Consider the following 27,038-nt stretch of genomic DNA (forward strand, 5'->3'; position numbering starts at 1 on the left):
ACACATACAATGTGGCGTCACCCTTAACTTCTAACTAGATTGCCACTTACAGATGAATTAATTGTGATGACTTATGAGGATCTCTAACTAGATTGAACGATAATAATCAAACACACTACTTGTTTTTGGTCGCAGTCCAACCTAGGCCACAGTTGGAGCCGCCCCTTGTGGCTTAATTATTAGTACAGCGGGAGGGAAACCAGTTTCGTTGGCTATTCAATGGCCGAAACTCAATTGGATTGCAGACATGGCTCAAACAACCTTATGCTACTCGATGATCGAAAACCCTTTTATCAATTCAAATGATTAATTTCTTAATTTCTCTACTTCACTAATATTACTTTTTTTATGTTCGTTATCAATGTAAAAAAAAAAAAACGAAATTTCGACATTTTTTTCCCCCACAATGTTTTGCTGCGAAGGTGTAATTTCATTCACAATTCAAATGAAAACGAAAGCGCTAAGAATTATTGCTCATCAAACTTACGTTGACGTGAAGCCCTTAGCCAGCGAAATTTCAGCATTGAAAGTAACAGCCTTCAAGTACATCTGCCGCTTTTGGAAAATAATAATTAATAATAATAATAATAAAGTAGCAACCTTCAAGTCAACTTCGTTTATCAATGTGTAGATATATAATTAAATGCCAGCACTTATTAGCTAGTCCTTAATTTGCCCCAACCATCACTTGAAGTCAATTAAGAGTACGTACTACTTTAGTTCTTCCCCCTCCAACCCCCCAAACCCACAAAAAAAAAAAAAAAACACACACACACACACACACATACAGACACAAATTATGCAAAAGATCCTTCTTGTTGGTTGAGGAGACACACAAGAAATTGGTGCTTATGGTAGAATTAGCTACGTACAAATTTGGTACCGTGTGCGCTTGGATCTATAAATTCTATAATAGCTTTCATCTAAAACGCAGAAAACTTACTATATCAGTCATTACTATCTTTCTGACATTTTCTTACTGAATTAAGAACTTACGTAAATAAACCTAATCCCCACAGTAACTTCAAAAGCCGGTAATTAAGTCTAAATCCCCACAGTAACTTCATTACTAGATGCTCATTTTTCTTACCCCCATTAATTAAGTCTAAATCCACATTTCTTAATTTTGAATTTATACCTTTGTTGAATTCATGATGACCCATATATAGTATTCAAATATGTATAAACTGTGAATTACCTTTGCTGTTACATTTATTGATCAAGTTGACTCCCCTTGTAGAACCCACATATTTAATTCCAGAATAATGCATATATATATAAATATATATATATAATGCCGAGGTGGACACACCCACTGAGTAATTCCTGAAATAATTTCAGATCCGTTGTCATAATTGACTCTGTTAAAAGTTTGTCGTAGTTGAAAATTGTAAGCATAACTTAAAAAAAAAAAAAAAAAACTTAATGCAAGCATCAATTGGGCCGTTGCTCCTCCCAAGTTTCATGTGAGATCGGTGTTGTACCTTTGTTCACCTAACCTAGACCAACGACAACAGCCGACTAGGATCAGCCCACTCTAGAGGTCCTTTAGCCTAGCCCACGTAGTAGTTCAAACCAGGTTTCCGCAAAACGATTGGGCTACCTGCGGATTTGACATTTTCCACCGCTAATATGGGCTCTTTGATTCCCAAATGCAAATTCCTAATATTTGGGAAAAAGAAAATTCAACATGACTTGGTAAGAGTTTTTATTTTATTTTCTTCTTTTTATTTATTTTTTTTAAATAAAGAAACTTGTTCTCCATGCGCATAAATCATCTTATGGTTTTAGAGAAAAAAACATCACCAATTAAGACTCCACATGTTGGCACCGCCTTCAAGTACAACTTTCTGCAAGAGGCATAATTTTAAATTTGTTGATAATTTCAGCTAATGCATACGTAGGGTTGAAAGATAATATAAATCAAATTACCTGACACGAAGTTGAACTCTAATAATTGAACTAAGTTGAGACAGAAAAGGAATACTAAACGACGCAAGACGGCATGAATAAAATGTTTTTTTATTTCCATGTCCCCATAGTATGCGAGCTCAATCAAAAGAATTCTATAAGCAGTTTTCGTTTTGGACATTTCTTTACAATGAAATGGGCCTTTACCATCGTGGGCCGGCCAATACTAAACCTTGCTGTTTCCTTTTTTGCTTTTTGAGGGTATAAGCAGGCCAATAATATGATATCTGACTAACCCCTAATTTGATGGTCAATGCCCGGTCCATGATGATGACGGTGACGTTGAAACGGAAGAAACCCGGTACGACGTCGCTCTCGAACTCCCCATACCTTCACTCCTCCCCTGGAACAAATCACACAAGCAATTCTCCAAGTCATCGGGGGTAAATCTGACAATTGATTCATCTCCAACTTCTTCTCTGTGGTTCTCATAAAATACCCGATAACCCGGAACCATCTTCTCCGACAGAGAAAACTTAATCTGGTCCCGGAGCTTCGAATCCGGTATGACCCACGAACTCTGTACCCGGTATGCCTCTTCAAAACCCGAATTAAATTTTCTGAAAGAATCCTTTATTTCGGGTAAAGAAATCTCCACCGTCGGGTCATCGGGCAATGACGTCAGCACCTTTGCCCAACCCATCCTTTCGTATTTTGCTGAGTACTGTTTGCCCTTTGACTCGTGCTTTGACACCCAATCGGGCCCCATCAAGGGCATCAGATTCGAGGTTTTAACCTTCGAAACGACGTAGTTCAAGTTATTCGCCAGGAACAAATAGGAAAGCGCCACGTGATCCCCGTAGCATCCCGCTTTGCCATCCAGTTTACAGAGGAGAACAAGGATAATCCATGCCAGCCGGACGGAGATCGTCGACGCTGGAGAGTCGTCATCGACGTCGTTAGCCGAAATCGGACTGGACAAGTAAGACTCCGGCAGCGACGTTTGGACCGACGTAGGCCAATCGGCGACGATATCAGCCAACGCACCGCTATAATCTGTGAGGAAAACCAAGTAATTCATGACATAACGAGCGAGCGGGTGGACTCCCCCGCCGGGAACCGCCGTCTTCGAGGAGTCCTTCTCAATCGCCGACTCGAACTGCAAGAGCATCGTCCGGACAGCTTCTCCGAGCTTCAAGAGCGACGTCATCGCTTGAGCTCTAACTCCAGAGAGCGAATCAAAAGAGAAAATCATTCCAATATCAATCCAGAGCTCGGAAACAGCCTCGTAGATATCCAAAAACCTGAACATCTTCTCCGGCGAGAAAATCTTCTTACACCTGGCTACATTTTCGGGAAAGCTGAACAGCGTCAATGCATTACCTCTGGAAATCTCGGTGAAACACGTCTCTCTGATCTTTTCAGAAGCACAGAAGACATGATCGCAGAGAACTCTTTCGCCGTGAAAGAGAGTTTTGACGGCGGTCTTGACGGCAGCCAGCCACTTCTTTATTTTAACTTCTATGTCATCCCACGCCATTTTCTGAAGTTGCGAGGAGCTCAATTGCTCAACTCCCAAGTAATACAGAGTCTCGTCGATTATCGATTTTCGGATAAGATTATAAATATGCGTGCATTCTTTTCCGTATCCGGAACTAATCATGCAATTCGCGATAACTCTGAGGTCGCTCATGACATCTTCGTATACTTTTTCAGTTTTGTTGCTTTTGATATGAATTTGATCGATATCAGTTGTAATTTCATCATCATCATCTTCTCCTTCGGAAGTTTCTCTATTTTGGAAGTCAGAAAAGGCAGACCAAGTGGAGGAGGCCCTCGAACTGGATGACCGGAGGGAGACGGATTCTGGGTGGAGAGCGGTCATGTTGGTTTTGAGAACAGAGTAGAATTCCTTCTCTAATCTTTTCATGGCAATTTGCATCAGGTTCTGAGCCCGGATGAGCATTGGTGAGCCGGGGTCCTCACTGACGAAGAAGTGCATTGCAGATTGCAAGTCGTTGACGGACTTGATGAACTGCTGGGCTTGACTGCGGTGATCTTGCGCGAAAAGAGAAGGGGTGTTGGAAGAATATAAACGAGCGGAATCAGTGGCATTGAGGTCCCATTTTCTGATGATTACTTCTGCGCAGTCGACATTTTCCTCCATGATTGTTGCGGAGAGAGTGTGTGGGGAAGTCTTAGAGCTGTGGGAGGAGCTGTGTGATGATGTCGGGCTTATCAATGGAGACAAGAAAATCTTATTTCTCATCTTCATTTTCCTTTGTACTGATTTCTTTCTTTCTTTTTAATCTAGCTCAGGTTCTTTGTATGTGGACGGTATTCAAGAGGTACAAACGAGTGCAAATTGATGCAATCTTCTTGTTCAAAGAGAACCAGGAAACAGAGATTTGTGAGTTTGAGAAGGTCACTAATACTAGGTTAGTTGAGACTCAGAAGAAGAGTTAGAGAGAGCAAGAAGTTGCATGACCAAGGAGAGGAGGGGAAACACATATGATGATGTATATATAGAGTTGGGTGAACGCGGTTTCTTTCTTGTTTTATCAGGTCCCCAAGCGATGTGGCTTTTTGGGTGATCATTTTCGCTTTCGTTTGTTCCTGAGAAACATCATCGCTAGCTATGTACGTACACCATTCTTTTATTGTACATAAAATTTTTTTTTTTGAAACAAAAATTTTCATTGGATACGCACAATTTATTCTGCATAGGAGATTTATTGGATACGCATTCATTTAAGGAGAAGGGAAGAAAACAACGTTGTCAGTTTGGATCAACCCGCCCATAATTAATGAGAGATTTTATTTTTTTGAAAGACTAGTTTGACAAGTAATTAGTATAACTAGCTTGCTTCTTCCAGAAGTAGCAGAGAGCTTGGGGAGACTTGCAGACCGGTGGAGGGGGAAAAAAAAACAGTGGAGCTTACTGTTTAGTCCAAATTTATATGGATAATTAATCAACACAGTAGATTACTTAAACAGAGGTTGATCCACAAGTAAGAAATGGAGAAAATCGTACTCATGATTGATTGTGACTACAATTTTAACATGATGGTTTTCAGCGTCCAAGACTCGTTCGTCTTGTCCAAGACTTCTTTCCTTTTTTTCTTTTTTCTTTTTTTTCTTTTTGCCTGAATTTTCTGTGGTATAATACGACAATGGCAGGTACCATAGCCAAGCCGACCTGGTGTCCAAGAAACGCGTTCGAATATATCTTTGAGTTTGTGATCGAAGCAAAAACAGGCTAGGAGTCCTCGCTCCCGTAGTTGCCAAGATGAATACATCTTTTGATAAGTCAAAATGATCGCATCAATATGCCAGCTACGAAAGTGTCAAAGTTTTTATAATCTAGTAAGCTTCGAATTATTTATTTATTCATTTATTATACTTGACATGCTTCGGATGGCACTAAATGTTAAAACTCTCGTATTCCCTCCGTCGTTTAACCTTCTCATTTTATTTACTTTTTTTTTTGTTTTTCAGATGGATGGCTGCCGAATTATATTATTGTTGACTAAGTAGCCTTCTTGCCTCTTGCATGAGTCTAATCAAAGCCCCTTTCATGATCAAAGCCAGCAGTAAAAAGCACAAAAGTACGTACTTGGCCTTCTTCATTGAATCAACGCGTCCAAGACCGCAAACGTCTTTATAAGCCGGTGCACGTACTATCGCCCGGCCTGGGAGAATCTAATGCATGGACCACCCTTTTCTTTTGGGGCATCAAAAAATTAACGTCATCTGATCAGAAGACACCCAGAAGGCATATGAATTTGGGAAGGAGAAAAATAAGTATACTTGCATTAATTGCATCTTCTTGTTCAAGCACTGCTTTTGGGAGAAATTTGGCGAGTATTAGATAAAAGTCTGCAAAGGCAACAGATGTGGAAATTTCGCACCATGTCAAAGGAGGGTTTAGTGTGTAATTATGAACCCAGAAAAGAGGGTTTAGCGAGCGATGTATCGCCATCATTTTTTTTATTTATACGCGGAATGGATCTTTCCTTCCCACAATCTCGCATTGGAAAATTTAATAAATTTATGGGGGATGGATCTTTCCTTTTTATTTTTTAATTTTTGGTTCATTTTTTCTTCCTTTTTTGAATGGATTCTTGGACGTTTCTTATTTTCATTTTCAAGCTACATTCATTTAACGCGAAAGAATTATTTTTATGATGTTGACCACCGAGTTACAGAAGAAGAAGAGAAAAGGTCCTGTGTACGTATGTCCATTAAAAGCTTCAGTACCTTTTAACAGTTAAAACTAATATTAATGTTTCGTCCCTCCCTTTTCAGATAAAAAAGAAAGCAAAATTCTCGAAGAATTTTAGTAACATGAGTCATATTTTCAGTTCAATTACTAGTACAAGTATCATGATAGAAGACAATACTGACTAGGGATGAAAAATACGTATATGCATGTGTGTTCATAATCCTTGTGTCTTTTTTCCGACAAATGCAGATATTCTTTACTTAAATTTCGCCCAATTCTTTCAAGTCATCAGGTATAAACTTGGCCGAGTAAGCCATAAAGAAATGGAAAAAATCTATATGTTTTGACCAGTCTTAATCACACAGGTACTAGCCCCCGGGGGTTAGCTCGGCCGGTCCTGTAGTCTCCTCTTTAGGAGCAAGGTCCAGTGTTCGACTCTTCCCCGTAACGTGCTGGAATCCTTGGGGCGGCTCTTCCAGCCTGGGGGATTAGTCTGGTCAGAAATGACTGGGATACTCCCAGTCGACAAAAAAAAAAAAAAAAAAAAAATCACACAGGTACTAGCGTGTTATAATTATCTTAGTTTATTACGTAAAAAAAGAAAAAGAGAGTAAAAAGTAGGCAACCCTGCTGGATCTGGATGAGAGAAACTAGAACCATTCTCATAGATCAACAACTCTTCCGAATTATTTACTTGTGTTTTGAAACAGGAAAAAAAAAACAAAAAAAAAAAAGAAGCTATTTACTTGTGGTTTTCGTTTAATTGAGGCGGTTGCTGAGGAGACATGAGTTGTCCGTTTTAATTGGAGTCAGCAGCTGGAAGAATTTGCCGTCTAATAAACAATCAACAAGCACACCAATTCATTCTTTGGTGAGGAGACATGTGTCTGCTTTTCAAGAAGAGAACGGAGAAAAGGGCAGATTGTATTTCGTCCATTTTAGAAAACAAATTTGTTAACCCACCACCGCCTTTGTTTGAATTGATCTTGGACCCCCCCCCCCCCCCCAAACAAAAAGAAAAAATGTCGACCTTTCCAGGCTCATATAACATTTGGATACTTAGAAGATGAATAATAATAATATTAATGGTATTGAAGAATGCCGACCAAGACTAGATATGGGAAAATCAACGATATAGCTGGATCAGCTGAAGAACTTTACCAAGTTTGGGGCGCGAAAAATCTTTGTACTTTGTGGACATAGGTGCCTCTGGTTTTTGCACCGTGTAAGGTGAGATTGGAATTTATGCTTGCTTTGGAACAGAATTTGGGCTTAGCGTTTGCTTGGACACCGTGTCATCCTCCTCTCATGTATGCAATTCACTTTCTCTAAGACTCTTGACTGCTTTTCTAAGCAAGATCGAATTTTAATTGCGGGTATCTCTTTCTTTTGTCTCATGATTGGAATTTAAGCATGACATATTTAGGACATTTACAGGCCGGGCCAAGTAAACATACGACTCTAACAAGGCCTCTGTGCTCGGTAAAACCAGATGCACAATGGCCCATAGATGAATCTGGTGGACAATAAGCATCAATCCGTACACACACGGAGACAGCAAAACCAATGCCACTTCCGGGGCGCTTGGTAAATGGATTTCAAGCACATTAATGGCTATCTAATGCAATGATACCCACACCGTCTGTTTCGTTAAATGTCTATTGGAATGCGTTAATTGAAATGATTACCCTTTACTGTAGGTTTCTTAATTCCTTTATCAAAATTGGGATCTTTCAAACTCATTCGCCTTACCTTTTCTTCTCCTTTTTTTCCCTAAAAAGAATTTTGAAATTTCTCACTTTTTTTCACACAAAAGAAAATAAATAAAATGAAATAAATTTAGAGAAATTTCAATCTTCCGCATAATCACCAAACGGCTCCTTACCCATCACCACACCACCCACATAAACATGGCTCTTCAGCCGTGCCCCCAAGAAAACTATGAGAAAATGTGACTAAGAAAACTATGAGAAAATGTGTGACTAAATAAACAATGGGCTACCAACATGCTTAAAGCTTTGTTCACAGCGATCCATATATTCCTTAGGCTAGCAACAGAAATGAAGCAAAATATGATTTTTCTTCGTGTTCAGACAGGTTCAAACACCAAAATCAAATCCAAACATGGTCGATCTAAACCTTAATTGCATATTTCCTCAGGGGAAAGTACGTCTCTTTCTTCTTCTGTCTTTCTGTCTTCAAAGAAGCCTGAAAAATAGCAAGCAAGGAGATTTAACAAACTGATTGAAGTACATCAAAATCCAATATAATCAAGTCAGCAAGAAAGAAAATGCATCTGGCGCTTAAGTGCCATAAATGGTGAATTTACATATTTACAACTGGGAAACCACATAAATGTTACACCAAAATGCCAAAAGTAATATTATGCTGAATATTGTCCAAGGTACAGGGGAACAAATGTAATATTATTCAACAGTGGTATGCAGCTTTTGTTGTCCAACCAGAACACGTGATGTATAGAAACTAGAAAGCAAATTTTTGTTTCTCATTTTATGGAGCAACCAGCCCAGATACATCGAGCTAGTAATGGCAGCTGATGTTTTCTCCAAGTCATGGCGGAGACAGAAGGAGGCTCATCTAGACACCACTAAAGTTTCATCTCAATGCCATAACAGACAAAGTGAAGGTTCACCACAGCTAAACAAAAGTAACTGATTGAGAAAATGATGCATATTTATTTCATTTGATTCCACCTTTGTTATGAGATGCACACTCTTTACAATGATGATGCAGTATGCTACATCAGGGGAAAAACCAAAATATGAAGTGAAAACTGGTTAGCAAGAGTATCAAAAGGTTGATGAAGACTGGAGGCATTCAGGTCGCCAGTAGGTTCAGTAATCCAACCGTGCAAATGCATAACATCACCAGATGAGTCGCATTCTGTTTTAACCCATCAATTTCCAGCCTATGACTATTCACGCATAAATTTCAATTTTTGGAGACTTGGAGACGTTTGGCATAAACGAGATCAAAGTATAAAGCACAGGACCAACTCAAGGGACTCAACACTAACGATGGCAATGCATGCAACTCAATGGCATTCCGATTCAAGGCATCTGATGGTTAACAAGATGTTGCTGCAGACTAACACACAGGAGACCATGGATCACTACCTTACATCCTCCTTGGTTGCATCCCACCATTTACGGTCTAATACATTTTCATTATCCCATCTTAGCCAAACCCGCCCCTCATGCCCGGACTTAAAAGAAGGGACATTCTGCCTAATCCTCAGCAAAAATATCCTATCCTTGTTAAATTACCAGGAGCAAAGCCGCAAAATGCAAATTTTTCAAATTTGAGGCAATTATCACACAAAGATTCATTCAGAGAGATTAATCAAACAACAATTAGACATAAAACTAAAATCTAGAAACCCATGAAAATCAACACCAAAGATTCAGATGAGTACACGTTCAGAAAGAAAAAAGGACAAAAATTGAATGAAAACAGTAGCGTACCTGGTGTTTGGTGAGGCGACGGCGGATAGCTCTGGTCTTCTTAGGGCGGAGGTCAAGAGGCAAATACTTCTTGTTCTTGTAAACCTCCCTCAATGCTGCCTTCTGCTTCTGAGAAATCACCGTCAGCACCTGCGCTATTGACAACCTAACTACCTTTCTGCAACAAATTAACAATATTTATCTTTTTCAATACTCTCTTCTCACCTAAACTTCATCACTACATAAAATAAAATGTTGAACAAAAAAAACAAAAAAAGTAGAAGATGAAACTTAAAAGAGCGTACATCTTGGAAAGCTTGTTGGCGGCGCCGCCGGTGACTTTAGCGACTCGGAGGAGAGCCAATTCGGCTTTTAGATCCTTCAACTGAGCCAAAAGCTCGGCTTTGTTTTTCTGCCTCAGCTCATGAACCTTGATCCGGGCTGTTTTCCCATAAACATTTTCGCAAAAAAAATAGATGATATATCAAATTAATTGCGAAATACACAAATAAAATAGTTTTCCGAATAATTGGAACAGAAATACAACAGAATGATTTGGAATCAAAACTTACCCATGGCGCCGTCTCGTATCCCTCACCTCTGTGTGTGTGTGTGTGTGACAGAGAGACAGCAGATATGAGCAAGGCGGAAAAACCCTAGTTCTGTGATGATGATATCCCTCAGCTATGTGACTGACTTTCTGGCTTCCCTGTACGGGCTCACTAATGGCGCACGTGCTAGAGGTACTTGGGATGGGCCAAATTTGGAGAAGTCAGTCTTCGATTGCTCAGGATGTATTGGGTTGGGCCAAGTAGTCCCAGCTTAGCTAAATACGGTTTGAGGTTTCTTTTCCACTTATGATGCTCCTTTTTCGCTTTACTCCTGTAATGCTTGGAATAAAAACTGTTACCGCCCGTTTGGTACAGGGTAATCACCACTATTCAATGGGTTTCAAGCTCTCAAAAACCATATCTGGTGCTTGGTTGGTATCTATAGGTATACAGCTACCACTATGTAAGACCCAAAAGTTGCCAATAGCCATTACCGACTAAATTGTGCACTTTAGCACTAATTTCGGAATTTGAAGCTGGGCTAATTCAAGCCTGACTCACAGCAGATTATTTTTTTTGTTTTGGTTGACTGTGGATTAGATCAAAATAATGAGATTATCTTTCGAAATTTAAGGTTGATCAATGGAGGTTGTTGAGATATCCATCACCAGCAGTTGGTGAGAGCAGACAACGGAACTGAAAGCATGAAAACGATAAGACAAAAAGAAAAAAGAAGAAAAAAAGTTGATTTTTAATCCAATGCAAATACTTCATTCTTTGTCAAAGGGAATCATCCTACACAAACCCATTACTATTGAGGAGTCAAAGTCATTGCGATTCCTTAGCAGGAACCAAACGGGTGGTAAAAGTATGTAAATCCAAAAAAAAAAAAAAAAAAAAAGTGGTACATTACATGTAAAAGTTGATATGTCAAGTCAAATTCGGTTAATTATTTTAAAAATCATTCCAAAAGTTTTTTTAAAAAAAAAAATCACTCTCAAAGTATATGCATCTACCTTAAAATTAAAAAAAAAAAAGAATTATCTGTTAGATTCCCTTAAAAAAAAGGAAAACAACAAAAGTATGCAAGTGAGCATGTAATACATTTTTGTTGCCTAATTAAAAGACAATAATACAACTTATTGCTGTGGTTAATCCAATGTGTTTGTCCTCCCTTTGTTCTACAAGTTGCCACTCTCAAGGTATATGGCATCTACAAGTTGTATTCCATGGTCTCACTTCAGGCCATGCATCATAAATCTTTTCTGCACGAGGAAATATTAGTGAATTTTGGCCCGCATAACTAGAACTTTGTCGTTCTTTCCCTTGATCCGCTCATTGGATTCACCAATAAAGAATACAACAAAACGGAACATCATATTGCCTTAGCAGCAACATAATCTGATGATCACGGTTTAACGCACTGAAAGTAGTTTGAGGTTACAAGCCCAACTAAGGATTAACTTAGTTCTCTGTCATTGGTTGCTTGAACTATATATTACTGGGTTTCAATTCTGAAGCAAGAAAAACGTTTCTTCTCCTAGCTATGAGGACAGGACAATAAGAAGCAGCCAACTTTCCGACGCAGTGCTTTTTATTTGGGATGCACTCTTCAAAATTTGCCCGTGAAAACAGCATATTTATCTGGGGATGAAACACACAAGCCTTTTATTCAAAGCAAAAGCTCCCCCAACATCCGGCAAACAAAAGGGTTTCTTTTTCTCGTAAGATCCAGGATTGACTGAAGGCACAACATGGCACATATATATATACAGACTCAAAATCATCATCAGGGATCAAAGGAATATGAGATGGAAAGTTATCTTCTTTTTATAATGTTGGTTCTCCGAGACATACGCAGGAAAAGAAAAGCTAATTCTGGCACACTGCATTGCAGATCAAGCAAGCACGTAACCAACTCAATAAAATCAATTAGCAAGGAGTACAAAGAAAGCTAGCAGAAGAACTATGTTTAGGCGAAGATAAAAGTGAAAATAACTAAAGCCACCACAATTAAACTAATCCTTCCACTAAAATCAAAGCCCCACCTCTTTAAGCGCATGTCAATAAAACAATAGCTTTGAGTAAGACCCACACAACGAATTCAGGGAACAATGGATAAAGTCGTAACAGGAAAAGATTTTTTTCTTTAAAGGAAAAGTGTAAAATGCATGTGTACTAGAGTTTCTATCGTTTTGGATCCCATGAAATTTAATTTTTCATTTAGAAAGAAAAAACCATTCAGACATGGAACCACTGTAACAAAATTCTTTAAAGCAACTCTCCAGTCTCTATATATGTATAGTGGAAAATTTTTTTTTTTTTTGGCGAAAAATATTCTTCAATAATCATTTCCTTTTCAGCCCAACTGAGTGGAACTGGAAACAAGTACAGACCTTCATTGTAATAATCATGATAAATGGCGCACAGAAAAGTTTAGATCAATTCTAAAGGGCAGTTAAAGGCTGCTTAGTGCTAGTTAGTTAAAATTCTTCACTTTAGTCAACTTGATGCTGTCATTCTAACTAATCAGTAAGCATTATCAGTGAGTAATTATGATAGTATCTGCCTTTAATATCCACTTAACATTTGACAAAAAGGAATTCGACCTGCCAAAAGGGGACTCATTTCAGCCATTTCACGAAAAAGTGTAATCATTGCTCCCATTTGCTCCAACCGTAAAGTGTGGGGGGTTTACATGGCCATTATCTTCTGAGTGCAATTATATGTGAAACCAGCTAGATTCAAGCCTTGTCAGCAGTTTGAAAATTGTAATTTGATTGATTAAAAGACGTAATTAACAAACCAGCACCAGAAAAAGGAAGGAAAAAAGAGAGCGAATTCGAAAGAAAAGTGAACAACAGCAACTTCCTACATGATATGATGCCAAATCTATCTTGAAGCATGCACTGCGTGAGAAGGGGATGATTTTTCCATTGTGGATTGTGATTTCATTTTCCTGTACGTGTGCCGGCTCTCTTTAACGAATCCTAGGTTGTAATTACAGTGGGTGCCATATTCATCATTAACCCTTAATAAGTCCTTGTTAAAAAGCACATTTTATTTTGCCCTTTACTAGAACGAAATGGTCAAAAAAAGAAAAAAAAAAAAAAGAAAAGAAATCAGATCATACTAACGTCTCACTTTCATTTTCTAGTTTTCTTAGGATCACAACTTCAGCAATAGTAAGGAAGAAAATAATGGACTGGCATTACAGAATTAATGGCTCTAATCAACTTTTATTATTTTTTGTTTTGGGGAGCCCTGATTGAATCAACTACTATCATCCTCTAGCACTAAATACTTTTCTTCAATTGAGGAAGCTAACACCAAAATATTCAATGAAAATTAGAGATCGAGTTAATAGCAAATTCAGGTAGGTAGGTAGGCATTTTTATCCAGTAAAATTAATTATTTCCCGGTAAAGAGTAGTTTGGAAGAAATCCTTGGTACAAGTACCCAGAGGTACAATTTCACGTGCTCAACTGTTTAGGAGCAGTATGAGTTTCATTTCATGTCCGGGGGCCCCTTGCCTCATCGTCCTTTGTCTTAATCTTTAGCGATTTGTCACGATTTTGTTGCTAATTTTGACCACGGATTTGCCTCCTCCTATCATATTCCTGAAATTTGGGTCCCCAATCCGGGTCTTAACAACTCTGTTAAAGTCACTTTGGCTTGATTTGTTTAACATAATCAGCGCTAAATTCTAGGAATGCTTGCTAATAGTGCGGTAATACAGTGACAGCCAATCAAATTTGCCTTCCTTGAATTAAGATTCCATTGGATGGATTCTACGTGAAGACAATTTTTCTTTCAGGCTCGTGAACCTTAGATAAATGATAGTAGTATTAATCACTGAATTCCTGTGTTATAATTCTCTTGCAACATGGTATGCGAAAACAAAAAAACTGCTGGCGAGCATCAGAATTAAAAAAGAAAAACAAGGATAGTTTCGCCAAAGCCAAAATGGCCACCAATTTGTGTTGGATCATGCTGGCTGGTTATGCATCGGTGCCACATGTTGCAGTAGTTTTAGCGAGCTTTATTTAACTGAAGGTTATGGTCAAAATTAGAAGGTATAGGAGATTGGCTTGAAAAGGGTTTGTACTAGAATTTTGAAGATTTCATGTACGTTTACTGATTCTAGAACTAAAATTTCTCATTTTCGCAGGTAAAATCTTTATAAACTTGTATCAATTTCGCATCTTTGGTAAATTCAAGACCTAGCCAATAATACGTTTAGCTGGTGATGCTGGCTACTGTTAGTCGCCGGAAGGGGGAAAAAGAAGGGCTCTAGACGAGAAATTTCAGGCACAGTATAACTAGTTACGCTACAGATGAAAGGACTTGTATATCCTACTGATATAAACGAGATCATCCAACGAGGAAGCAAGAAATCAGAAATAAACACACTTCAAACAGACGGGATTTTGTGTTTTTCGCTGCTAGAAAACTTTTTTAGAATCAACCACACTTAGCTAAGGAACGGACATCGAAGAGACTAGAAAAGGCTGCTTTCGGTTAACATGAGATGACTTTGCTGTCTTGTTGCTATGGCCTTATACTGAAATCAGACAAGCTCACGCTAGTTTTTCAACTTTCAGCTATGGAGTAATGATATGGCAATAATAAGGCTAGTAAGTTTTCAAACTTGTAACAGTTTTGCGGCCTACCCTCAATTGCACTCTCACTCTGGGCTTAGTGGTCAGCATTTCCCCTTTTACACCTTGTTCTGACTTCTCACTTCTTACCCTCCCGCTCAAATACAAAAAGCTACCAGACTACCAACTTTTGAAGGTCTAGATAAATCCCGTATCCTCTAAGGTTTGGATTTGTTAATTCGCACAATTCTGCTTGCTGGGGACCCCTGTCCTGCTTCTTTTACTTTTCTATCTCTTCCCCTCTTGCATCTACTACTTTATAACCACATCAATTGGCATCGTTTTGAAGAAATCTTTCTCAGTTCTCATAGTCTCTTCCTCTGTCCATAGCTCACCAGTTTTGACATTTCTGTTCCTGTACAAAAAATGAAGTCTGTAGAACTATTTTGTGCCTCCCCAGCATCCACAGCCATTTGTTCTAGCATGGACCAACGTAGCATGGTCCGGCAAGGAGGGATTAGGCGGATCGATCACCACGGTCACCGCTTTGGTGATCATCACCACAGGCATAAAACCAGAACCCCAATCCCTTGTTCATCTCAAATTCCCATTAGTCCAAGAGCTTATTTTGATAAAACCAGAAAAGGCAATTCTTCTGCTAAGCAAAATCTTGAATCTCTTCGCAGAAAAAGCTCTGCTGATATCAGTGACCTCTCCAGTCCTCCTCCTACTGGTTCCTCTAGACATTTGTTGAGTGATACCCCGTTACTTGAGCTATTATCAGATTCTGAGCATTCCTCCTCTGCACTTGTACCTAGCCAACCTCTTAGGAGTTTAAAGTACCATAAATTCAATGAGTCAACAGTTTTCAGATCTTCAATGTCCAGCACGCACTCATATGACAATCCTGTATATGAATTTTCTTGGGCAGGACGCTCAAATGATGATTTACATGCTTATAAATCTTCCTCACCTCGCTCAAACAATGATTCCAGTGTTCAAAACTCTTCAACACCTCGCAAATATCATGATCTCCATGCTCGAAAATCTTCACTGTCTCGCTTAATTCATGATGATTTCCCAGCTCAGAAATCTTCATTATCTCGGACTGATACTTCACTTTCTAGTAAATCTTCATTAACATGCAGGAATGACGGGCATGCTTACAAATCTCCATCAACTCCTGGCCGACCCCGTCATCAGGTTCATCATCGATATCATTATCCCTTTTCTCTAATTATCATTTCTTTCTCTAACTAACATAGTACTTCACGATCCTTCATCAAAGTATTAGATCATCAGTAATGTAATTTTTTTTTTTTTTTGGTTATTTGCATGGCCTGCAGATTGTAGAATTGAGGGTCTCAATTCACTGCAAGGGTTGTGAAGGAAAAATAAGAAAACACATTGCCAAAATGGAAGGTAAACACTGAACACCCCTAATTTTATTCTTGTGAAACACTACGTATAACTGTTATATAAGTAATTAGATTATTAGGATCATAGCTCAACTCTAGTTAATTTCTTTGGTTATAAGTGAGGGTCTTTTCAATTTTTTTATTTTTATTTTGTAGTGGTACACAAGTTCAAAAGTAACAGTTTCAATTCCCTCCAGTTGCTGATCCAAGCACAAGCAAAAAACTAAGCAAATTTGAAAAATTGTGCAGGAGTGACTTCATTCAGCACAGATCTGGCCACGAAAAAAGTAACTGTAATAGGGAATGTGACACCTCTAGGCGTGCTAACGAGCATTTCCAAGGTCAAGAATGCTGAGTTCTGGTCATCACCAGCTTCATCTTCTTCATCATCATCTCCTACGGTGGACATGAGCCTTGTTTCAGCTTAATATCTTGCGAGGGCCTCTTTAATTTTTTAGCGAAAACTCTTTTGCATAAAGAGTTAATTAACTTGAAATTTAGCATTAATACGGGCTTGCTTGAAATGACAACTTTTAATAGTGAATTGTGTCTGTTTTCATTAGTTAGTACTGTGTGAATATTAGTGTGTTATATCATATCCTATGTGCTGGTAACAAAACCCGGCATGCATGTTAATTTTTCCTGCAATAAATATGTAACACTTGCAAAAGAGTTCGTTTGGTTCTGTCCCCTTCCAATCTTAGCATTAATTTATTTCTCGGATTAAACAACGGCCCATTTGCATGCACCTTTTCCTTTGTTTAATTTGGAACCCCCCTAGGGCTGGAATCTTTGCCCTGAAAATTCCTCCAGTTTTACCACTTTCCAGATGAGACGTACATTCGTGTTTTGTAGGGGTATTTTCCCAACACTTGACTAGTCATTTCCTTCATTATGCTGCTCCTATTATATAGTACTCCTGCAAGCTTACCATCGGCCATCAGGAGTGGCCGGCCACTAATTACCCTTCGAAATCAACCAGGGAGGATTTGTTTCTTATATTTATACCCAATAATTATCAGCATCGTATTCAACTTTACAACAGTTAATAATTTGTCTTTTTCGTTGATACAGCCCGTAATTGTTCTAGTAGTTAGCTTTGTAATAATGACTATCTTTGGTTCTTGTTGAACAAATGATATATACGATCAGAGTTTTCAAATTTGATACAAGTAAACAGACAATTTATTTTACGTACGCTAATCAGTACTATTTATTTTCTGATATAAAGTTACAAGTACTAAATTTAAAAAGAAGAACAAGAAGAAGAAGAAGAAGAAAAATTGCATATCCGACATAAAGGACTTTTTATCAGAGCAACTGGATCAGGGGTCATCATGTTCTCTCATCCATGAGCAAACACACACAGCTTATGATGCATTATTGAGTAGGAAAAGGTGGAGCCATGAGAATGAAATAACATAACCACACCACTCATCATAGCTGATAGAAACTGAGCTTTGCATGCGGTGTCAATGGTCCGCACTCGAGGTTTATGCGGGTTGGGTTGCAGGTACACAGGTATTCTAGAATTCTACTTTTTCCATTTCTTCTGGATATTGTCCAAACCTTTGTCTGTGGATATTCTATCTTTCCCCACCGATAAATGAATTGAATTTTAGTTGTCTACTTCAAGTTGTCACCTATTGTATTATCATTATTACTACGAGTTTAAAGCACATCAGGATCATCTTGATTTAGGCTTTTCAAGCACCCAATAATTTATTGCCATCTAGCCTTCTTTTCATGTATTCTATTCTTTCACAACTACGCCATCACCTACAATATTTGGATACCAATTTGAGTTAAAAGTGTAAAAACAAATGAAGTACTCCTTAAAGCGCCAATTTTTTTTTTGGGCAATCATAATAGCACGATTCCCTGACCCCAAAAAAGAAAGAGTGATGAAGGAAAGAAAAACCCTAGATGAAAGTACAAGGAACAATTTGTTGATCTACCACTCTCTTATATACTTGCTAAGGTATTCACTTGTATAAGCAAATGTGAAGATTGTGTGGGAGGAGGAATGGGTTACTCTATTATTATTATTGCACCCCTTAATTTTGCCTTTAAGACTAGAGACTTCTAAGCTCCAAACCTAAAAGGAAGAATAATTGATGATATATTGATCGGTTTGAAGCAAAGCCAAATCCAATATCAGCTCACGCTAATGCTTTTTATCTAAAGATTTGAAATCCTTGTCTCCTTAATTTGTCTCGACCAATTATAAGTTCAAATATGCAACTTTATATTCTTTGACCAAAACCATGGACGGCTGGAAAGAAATAACACCCCGTAGAAGTTGCAATTTAGTCCCTCTATCAAAGAATTGCCATTTCTTATTTTGATTAATGGACAGATAATCTTTTTCTGCTTTCGGGCGGCGCACCATATATTAGTGGTGTTGGCTTGTTGGCTATAATCGTCTGCTTTTGACCGACTCTTTACTGGGGAAATCTGGCTGAGGATTTATCTCTTTTTTTTTTCTTCAATTTTAATTTTGAGACATGAAGAAGTTAAATAATATTAAGATTGGTGCAGGTAACCCGTAGCTCAGACAAGCTAGGATTTGGAGCATTTCTCGTTTCAAACTTTCAGTGCCTAAAGTAGAGCTGTTAAGTCAATCGAGTAGCTCGAAAACTCGTTAGAACTCGGCTCGTTAATTTTAATTAACGAGTCAAGCTCGAGCTTGAAATATGCTCGTTTAGTTAAACGAGCCGAGCTCGAATAGTTCGTTAGAACTCGTTAATGAAGGGCATATTTGTCATTTTAGAAATCAAAATTATAAAAATTAAAAATTATAGATTTTTATTAAGGTTAATTTGCACGAGCTCGAGCCACATGTACATTTAACGAGTCGAGTTCAAACACATTTTAAAGCTCGTTTTTCTAACGACTCGACTTGAACTCGAGTCGAGCTCGACAGCCAAATACTCGGCTCGATTCGACTCGATTAACAGCTCTAACCTAAAGTTCACATGCCGGAGCTAGTAGATCAAGATCTCGGATGCATTCTTCGTATCAAGAAGTAGAGGTTTCTAATTTCTTGTGGTTCCACACATGGGAGTTTAAAACAGAAGGATAAAAATGACGGTAAACACAAATAAAAAGAGGGAAATACTTCATAGATAAATGAACCCATATAGAGCAACTTCATCAGATTGCTATCCAATTTTGATGTAATAATAGACACAGCAATAATTATGGAGGGCCAGCCAGAAGTTGAAGAACAGCACACGACTTAGAATCGGAACTGTTCCAGCATATGCAGCCAAACGAGCTAGTAAAAACTGAAAATGATGGACGTGATATATGGAATTATGGATGGACCAAGGCATAGAAATGATCAAAGCCCTTTTTGTTTGGTTCTCCCACAGTTCTACTTTGTGGGACATGATCCTTGTTTGTTTGAGGCAAATATTTATTACTTCTTGATTGTTCGAGGAAGTATTCACGAGAGAATAGATCCTGGTGTAAGACTAGAAAAAATTCCATTCATCTTTATTGTCTAGCTAAGCAACTCTTTTGGTCTAAGGAAACTAACTTGAATATTTGTGCAAGTTATACCCCATATGTTACATGTTGGTTGAAATCTGCGGCCGGGAAAGGTATTAACAGCTGCAAACCCTTGGCAATAAAGTACTTTTCAATCATACCAAAGACGGCAAGATGGATGATGCTCTCTGCGTTACTATTTTGTCCGGGTTAATTACATTTACCTCCCTTGAGGTTTGGTCAAACTACAAACTAACTCCTGAGATTTGGCCAAACTACGGAAGAACCCTCTGAATTAACAAAAGCTTAACAAAAAGCCCCCTAATTAGTCAACAAACGTTGACTGCTTGATGTTAGACGAAAAGGTCAGTGAATGTCCTAAACTACCCACAAGCTATTCCCTTTGAAGTCTTCAACTCTTCTCTTTCTCAGGGAGGGACTGAAGCCAATGGAGTTGCAAAATTGTTAGCTGCACAATAGTTCTTCGTTGTTCATGTAGAATGGATTCAAATGGGCACGCATTCACTAGTTGCTTATCAAAATCACTCCTTGCTGCTTCTTTTTTCTTTTTCCTTCTCCTCCTTCCATAAAAACATTATATTATTTCATCACAAATTGCAATACCTTTCAAAATCTAGATCTTGTAATTTCAATACCAAAACCAACTCTTTTTCTCCTCTAGACATGAGATTTGAATGATAAACGCTGTTTATGAGGTGCAGGAGAAGAGATTCTCTGAGCATTGCTCGTGGCTAAGATGGGTTATGGTTTTGCCTGCGATTTTGGTGGCTCTCCCTGTATCAAATTTTGCTACTTTTTTGTTTCTATTTTTCTGGTTTTGCCTCACCTGAATGTGTACAAAGAATTGGGTTGGCACGATTTGGTTTCGTATGCGGCAATTATATGTCTATTTTTGTGGGTTTTTAAAGGGGATGATAGAGAACGCAAGCTATGGTGTTAAAAGATGAATGCATTTGCAATAGTTTGGAATTGGGACTGTGTTAGAGATGGGTGATAGATAACTTGGAAGATGGGAGGAGGAGCAACTAAGGGGCTTGTTTGGCACCCTAGTTTTTTATCAAGTTTTTTAGCTACTAGTTTTTTAACAACTTTTACTACAGGAATCCCAAAAAACTTTTCAAAGTTTTTTACCTACACACTTCAAAAATTATACACAAAAAATTTCTCAAAAAATTTTCTTCCTCCCTCACCCAACCCACCACACCAGACACTGCCTCCACCACCTCTCCCGGCGCCGATCACCTATTCCGGGGCCGCCGGCAACCTCAAAAATTTTTTTTTGAATTTTTGAGTCCCCCACCCTCAAAAATTTATTATATATATTATATATTTATAACATTATATATTTATATATTTATTTAAACATATTATAAATATTTTATTTTATTTAAAATATATTTTTATACATTTATATAAATATTATATACCATATAAATTAATATTAATATAAATATGTAATTATACATTTATATAAATATTATATATTATATATTTAAGATATATAATACATATTATATATATTACACATTTATGTATATTTATATACAATTATATTATGTATTATGTATAACATAATACATTTATACATAATATTAACACACAATATTAATTATACATTTATACATAATACTAATACATTTATACATTTATATTAATTATATTAATACATTTATACATAATATTATATATTTATATATTTATAATATATTAATTTATATATTTATATAATATTCATTTATAATAATATACAATTATTACATTTGTAAATATATTTATATTATGTATTATATATAATATAATACATTTATATATTTTTATATAACCATATAAATATATTTATTTATAAATGTATTATAAATGCATAAATATATATAAATATCTAAACAATATAAATTATAAATTATAAACAATATTAATTATACATTTATACATAATATTAATACATTTATACATTTATATTCATTATATTAATACATTTATACATAATCATCATATACATTTATAAATTATAATTTATACATTTATATAATATTCATTTATAATATATATACATTTATATTAATTATACATTTATAAATATATGTATATTATGTATTATATATAATATAATACATTTATATATTTTTATATAAATATAAAAATATTTTTATTTATAAATATTTATAAATGTATTATAAATGCATAAATGCATATAAATATTTAAACAATAAAAATTATAAATTATAAACAATATTAATTATACATTTATACATAATATTAATACATTTATACATTTATATTAATTATATTAATACATTTATACATAATCATCATATACATTTATAAATTATAAATTATATATTTATATAATATTCATTTATAATTTATACATTTATATTAATTATGCATTTATACATTTATAAATATATGTATATTACGTATTATATATAATATAATACATTTATATATTTTTTATATAAATATATAAATATATTTATTTCTAAATATTTATAAATGTATAATAAATGCATAAATGTTTAAGAATATAAAAGTATAAAAATTATAAATTATAAAATACTCAAAAATATGTTTTAAAAATACCTCTAAAAATAATCCAAAAAACGTCTACAGTAACATTTCAAAAACTTCTACAAAAAAGTTTTTCACCTTACAAAAACTTCTACAAAATTTTTTCAAAAACTTCTACAGTGCACTACAGTAAAGTTTTAGACAAACTCCCAAAAAACTCAGGTTCCAAACAGGCCCAAGGTTTTGAGGCGTACGATTCGTAGACAGCAAGAAATTTTTTTATTCTTTCCCGCCCGTATCTAGTACTAATGAATTTCCTTTTTATTATTTTATGCAATTTCCATAATTATCTTTTCTTTTATCTATCAATTTGTTAACTTTAGGCGTTGGGATAAAGATTTATTTTTTTTTTCAATTGTCTTTATGTTTTCTCTATCAAACTCTCACAATTTTTATTTTTGCAACTTTTTTTTTTGTTTTGTGAAATTTATTTACTGTTGTGAGTAGAGAGTAAATTTGTCATTTTATTTGTTCTATTTATTGGCTCTTGACGGTGTTATTGACAAGGGAGTCAGATGTAATTTAGTTAAACTTCAAGGTTTGATTCGTAGTTTGGTCAAACCTAAGGGGAGGTAAATGTAATTAACCCATTTTGTCTTTCTTCTGTCAGAAGTGATCAAAATCTGTGCTCGCTGTTCGAGTGTGTTCCGCTTCCAACCAGACTTATGTTTCATTTACGGTTAAAGGGTTGGGCACTTTGTTGCTCGAGGAAAGCTCTTCCTGCCGTTTCCACAACATTAATGCTTGTCGTCCTAGTTGTTTATTTCAACGTTAACCAACCAGTCCATTTTCCCCCGAACGAACTATAAGCAAGCTTCGAAGAAAAAAATACATAAGCTTGATCCCTGCTGAGAGTTTTGCACTCTCAACTCTTCTAAGTAGCAGCACTGAGAGTTACCTGTCTGTTCATGGGATCGCGATTGAAGTGATTGATGATACTTTTACTCTCCTTTCATACATCTCTTCCCATATACTATTCAAGAACGCACATCATATAAATTAATCAGAATAGTATCGGTAGACTACGAGCAGTTTGCCATGTGTATCCCTCTGTGTTTACAGTGGAGGGCGTGACTCCTTATTGTTTGTTTGTTTGTTTAAGGTTGTTAAAGTACCGCTTCCTCCTAAACTTATAATCTGGCTGGGGCTCACATCCATGGTAAACACAACCAAGAAATATGTTGAAACTGTAACACCTAACAGACCAATCAAAATCCAAAATTTCGAATCTTCAAGCACCGCGAAGGTAACAACATTAAAATTTAAAGAATTTTGGAGCTATAGGAACTAACATCACAATGTCAAAGATTCTAGTTTGTCAAAGACAAACTACAAATTATTAACATCTCGTTATTTGCCAAAACAAAAAACTAGAACTTCACATGCTCCGAGAGCAGCCTACCTGACCATCTCCTCTTATGTAGGTAGTGTCGTTCACAGTGGGTGAACCTAATTGCAGTAAGTACTCCTCACCGCAGTCTGCAGCCTGCAGACTCCTTACATACATGTTATTGTTTTAAGGTCGTTAAGTTCCTGCCTGGTCGGTCTTATAAATCTGGCAGGATTTTAACATTTCTTTGGGGTTCACCGAGACCACTGGGGATTCCATTGTAAACGATAGCTCGGAAAGTTGTATCTTCAGAATCAGCAGCAGCTCGAAAAGTTGGTTTCCCAGCATCAGCAGCAGCAATGCCAGGATCCGTTGTAGCTGTAAAGGTGATATAATAGTTAAAACCAGCACAGGGGGTCCTATTAACCTTGTCAATATCCCAGGAATAGTAGCAAAACAATGGTTCATCATCACATCTTGATTGAACTTGTCAAGGGCCAATTTTGCCATGTCAACGATCTCAGAGCAAAATCTAGGATTTCTTTTGTGATATGTAACCGGCATTAACGAAGAGCTGACAACAAGGGACCCGGATAAACCTCAGGGTCCACATCAAAACCATCGCAGTCGCGAATCTGTCGAAGGTACTCAATCCATCGGTTTACATTCAGCTCCCGAGAGCCCAAAGGGCAGAAACTTGCAAGGGGATCAATCCCACTAGATGACTTTGCAGGACCGGCAGCCTTCAATTTCTTTTCAATCCGTGCATCTTTCATTCTCGGGCTTTCCGGATACTGAATATCCTACTCCTCCCCTGTCTTATTAACGGCGCTTGGTTGGTTATTGTAAGATGATGGACGGATACAATACCATTCATCAACCGTCAATATGGTCTTCGGAATAGCATCATCCGTTGTCAAAAATTGATATACCATTTTTCAATGGAAGTGTGATAATTCTCTATTGGTGTTTCTTATGATGAATGGCAGTGGGCTTCATGTTGTTGTTGATGAATTCTGTTGTAGTTCGATGAGTGTCTTTCTTATGTAACAGCTCCAGCCATTATCGAACTAGTAAGCTTAATAGTTCCCCAACTAATCCACAGATAGATATATACCAGACCTTGGCTCCAAGTCTCCAACACATGAAGGAAGTTCACCAGAGTAGAAGTTTCATGTTTTCTTGCTCAACTGGGGGGGCCTGATGATTAGCGTTTTTGTTTTTGCTGCAACATGGTTCCGTTTTCTTTCTTTACATATCCCCTTTTTCTTTTCCATTCTTTTTGAAACACCTGTTTTGTATTCCTTTTCTGGTAATAGGGGTGAGCAAACGGTGCATATTCAATAATTCGGTTATATGAATTCGGTAAATTCGATTATTGAATTTACAGAAATCTAAACCGCTTTCAAATTCGAATTGGAGATACCCGAATTCATTCAATTCCGAATAGTGTATACACTGTTATGTATTGTTGTATATTTGTATTAGTATAGTCATATAAAAATTAACAAATATTAAAATAATATATTGTACATTATTATATATTATTATTATCATAAGTACATGATGATACCATATACTAACTATTATTAATAGCATTTATCTATATAATATAATAATATATTAGTAGTATATACTAATACTAAACCAATTCTTTATAAACGAATTCGAAATCGGTTCTTACCAAATTCATAATCTCATTACCTATTTCATATCATATTAGAATTTGGTGAATTCGACAAATACCGCTTTTATACTAAATTACCAAATACCTGATTTCAAATTACCAAATTGCATTTGAATTTGGGTATGAATTTGGTACGTATCGAATTTGCTCACCCTATCTGGTAATACTGAATCTGGGATTTTGAAACTCTTCCTAATAATTTGAATTATTTCCTTGCTAGGTTTCCAGAAAGCGGACAGACTATTTCTCCATATAACTTCAAACTTGTCAACGAACCGCATGTAGCCATGTAGGTGTACTATAGGTATCCTAAAAAAGTCATTTTCTAAAGCCTGTTAAAAAAGTTATTACTTGTTTATACAACTTCACATTGCAACAGCTCCAATCACCTGTAATGCACCAAACAGCCATTATCGAACTACTGTAGTAGTTTATTAGTCCCCTAACTAATCCACAGATGGATATATCGCTGACCTTGGCTCAACCTAACCACCCCAAGATATAAAGGATTTTTTTGTGTGGGTAATATAGTGCATCCGATATTCTGTCCTATCTCTTATTCCACTCCCTATCTTATTTTTATTATATTATCATTTCTCCGCCATAAATATTATGTTTTAATTTTTTTTGTTTTCTTCATATCAAATACTCCCTCCGTCCCACTTTTATAGTCTTGTTTTCCTTTTTCGTCTGTCCCAAATTGTAGTCCACTTTCCCATTAAGGAATGTAGTAATCTTTCAAATTGTCTAAAATACCCTTATTAAATATCTTGTTATTAATACATTGTTATTAAATACTAACTCACTACATTGAATACATTGAGCTTTTCCAATGCACTCTTCGTGATTAGCATAAGGGTATTTTAGAAAATTATTAATCTAAATTTATGTTTCCAACCAAATTAATTACACTTTCTTAATCTGTGTGAAAAAAAAACCAAGACTAAGAAAACGGGACGGAGGGAGTAACTGTTAACTAAGTAATACACTCATAGAGTAATTGGCCACCAAGAAAGCCTTAAAGCTCCATTTGGGTGTAGTTGGCCACCAAGTTTTAACTAACTACTTCTAGAGTAGTTGGTCATCCAGAAAGCCTTAAAGCTCTACTTTGGTGTAGGTCAAAGGTTTCAAATCTCCTGACCTACATTCTGAATCCATGATTCTTGGCTTCTTGCCTTAGTATAGAGTAGGAATAGGTATAGATTAGAATCAATCATGCCCAATAAAAAAAAGAGTAATACATAATATTTAACAAACTCGCAATATCAAAATACACAGAAAAATGAGATTTTTTAATGAATTTTCTACTGTATTTGTGATTTTTATTATATGTTATTGTTTTTGAGACTGTTGTATTTTTTTTATTGTGTTAGTAGTTATTTGATAGTAAGAAAACAAGAAAGAATTAAAACCCACAAATCAAAATACACAGAATGAGATTTTTTATGAATTTTCTACTGTATTTTGTGAATTTTCTATTATATGTTATTATTTTTGAGACTCTTGTATTTATTTATTTTTTATTGTGTTACTAGTTACTTAATAGTAAGAAAACCAAAAAAGATTAAAATGAGATTTATTATATGATGTTTATGATGGAGGTGGAGGAGAAAGTGGGATAAAAGATCCGTTGCGGTAATAAAGGATTTGCATAAATTAAATAGAAATAGCTCTTCTCGGCTAGCGCCACAGAATAATGTGTTTTCTTTGAATTGGGCCTAATTTGTGTTTTATTTTCTTGTGCAACATGGTTCAATTTTCTTTGTT

At 36.3% G+C, this 27,038-nt stretch overlaps 3 protein-coding genes across 4 annotated transcripts; 1 reads left to right on the forward strand and 2 right to left on the reverse strand.

Annotated features, from left to right (window-relative positions):
- Positions 1-2,006: 2,006 nt before the first annotated feature.
- On the reverse strand, positions 2,007-4,422 carry LOC113728595 (exocyst complex component EXO70H1-like). Its single transcript, XM_072077616.1, has one exon. The coding sequence runs from the start codon at positions 4,184-4,186 to the stop codon at positions 2,222-2,224; it is 1,965 nt and encodes a 654-aa protein (XP_071933717.1). The 5' UTR covers positions 4,187-4,422; the 3' UTR covers positions 2,007-2,221.
- Positions 4,423-8,101: 3,679 nt separating this feature from the next.
- LOC113728605 (large ribosomal subunit protein uL29-like) lies at positions 8,102-10,313 on the reverse strand. The gene is made up of 4 exons (XM_027252995.2): positions 10,173-10,313; positions 9,906-10,041; positions 9,622-9,778; positions 8,102-8,344 (listed from the first exon to the last, which is right to left on the reverse strand). The coding sequence occupies exons 1-4, from the start codon at positions 10,174-10,176 to the stop codon at positions 8,270-8,272; spliced, it is 372 nt and encodes a 123-aa protein (XP_027108796.1). The 5' UTR covers positions 10,177-10,313; the 3' UTR covers positions 8,102-8,269.
- Positions 10,314-14,998: 4,685 nt separating this feature from the next.
- On the forward strand, positions 14,999-16,855 carry LOC113728614 (uncharacterized). Of its 2 annotated transcripts, none has more exons than XM_027253010.2 (3): positions 14,999-15,955; positions 16,099-16,174; positions 16,327-16,465. In XM_027253010.2, the coding sequence occupies exons 1-3, from the start codon at positions 15,179-15,181 to the stop codon at positions 16,395-16,397; spliced, it is 924 nt and encodes a 307-aa protein (XP_027108811.1). In that variant the 5' UTR covers positions 14,999-15,178; the 3' UTR covers positions 16,398-16,465. The 2 variants fall into 2 exon arrangements, with proteins under 2 accessions (XP_027108811.1, XP_027108804.1); XM_027253003.2 differs by having other exon boundaries at positions 15,006-15,955; positions 16,420-16,855.
- The last annotated feature ends 10,183 nt before the right edge of the window (positions 16,856-27,038 follow it).

Source organism: Coffea arabica, chromosome 1c (genome assembly GCF_036785885.1).
Source record: "Coffea arabica cultivar ET-39 chromosome 1c, Coffea Arabica ET-39 HiFi, whole genome shotgun sequence".
Taxonomy (NCBI): Eukaryota; Viridiplantae; Streptophyta; class Magnoliopsida; order Gentianales; family Rubiaceae; genus Coffea; species Coffea arabica.

Excerpts from the sequence above, each read along its gene's own strand:
- LOC113728595 (XM_072077616.1), bottom strand. The coding sequence starts at position 4,186 with ATGAAGATGAGAAATAAGATTTTCTTGTCTCCATTGATAAGCCCGACA.
- LOC113728605 (XM_027252995.2), bottom strand. Across the intron at positions 9,779-9,905 it reads GCCAACAAGCTTTCCAAGAT|AAAGGTAGTTAGGTTGTCAA; the intron begins GTACGCTCTTTT and ends AATTTGTTGCAG. Across the intron at positions 8,345-9,621 it reads GTCGCCTCACCAAACACCAG|GCTTCTTTGAAGACAGAAAG; the intron begins GTACGCTACTGT and ends GCTATTTTTCAG.
- LOC113728614 (XM_027253003.2), top strand. The coding sequence starts at position 15,179 with ATGAAGTCTGTAGAACTATTTTGTGCCTCCCCAGCATCCACAGCCATT. Across the intron at positions 15,956-16,098 it reads CTGGCCGACCCCGTCATCAG|ATTGTAGAATTGAGGGTCTC; the intron begins GTTCATCATCGA and ends CATGGCCTGCAG. Across the intron at positions 16,175-16,419 it reads ACACATTGCCAAAATGGAAG|GAGTGACTTCATTCAGCACA; the intron begins GTAAACACTGAA and ends AAAATTGTGCAG.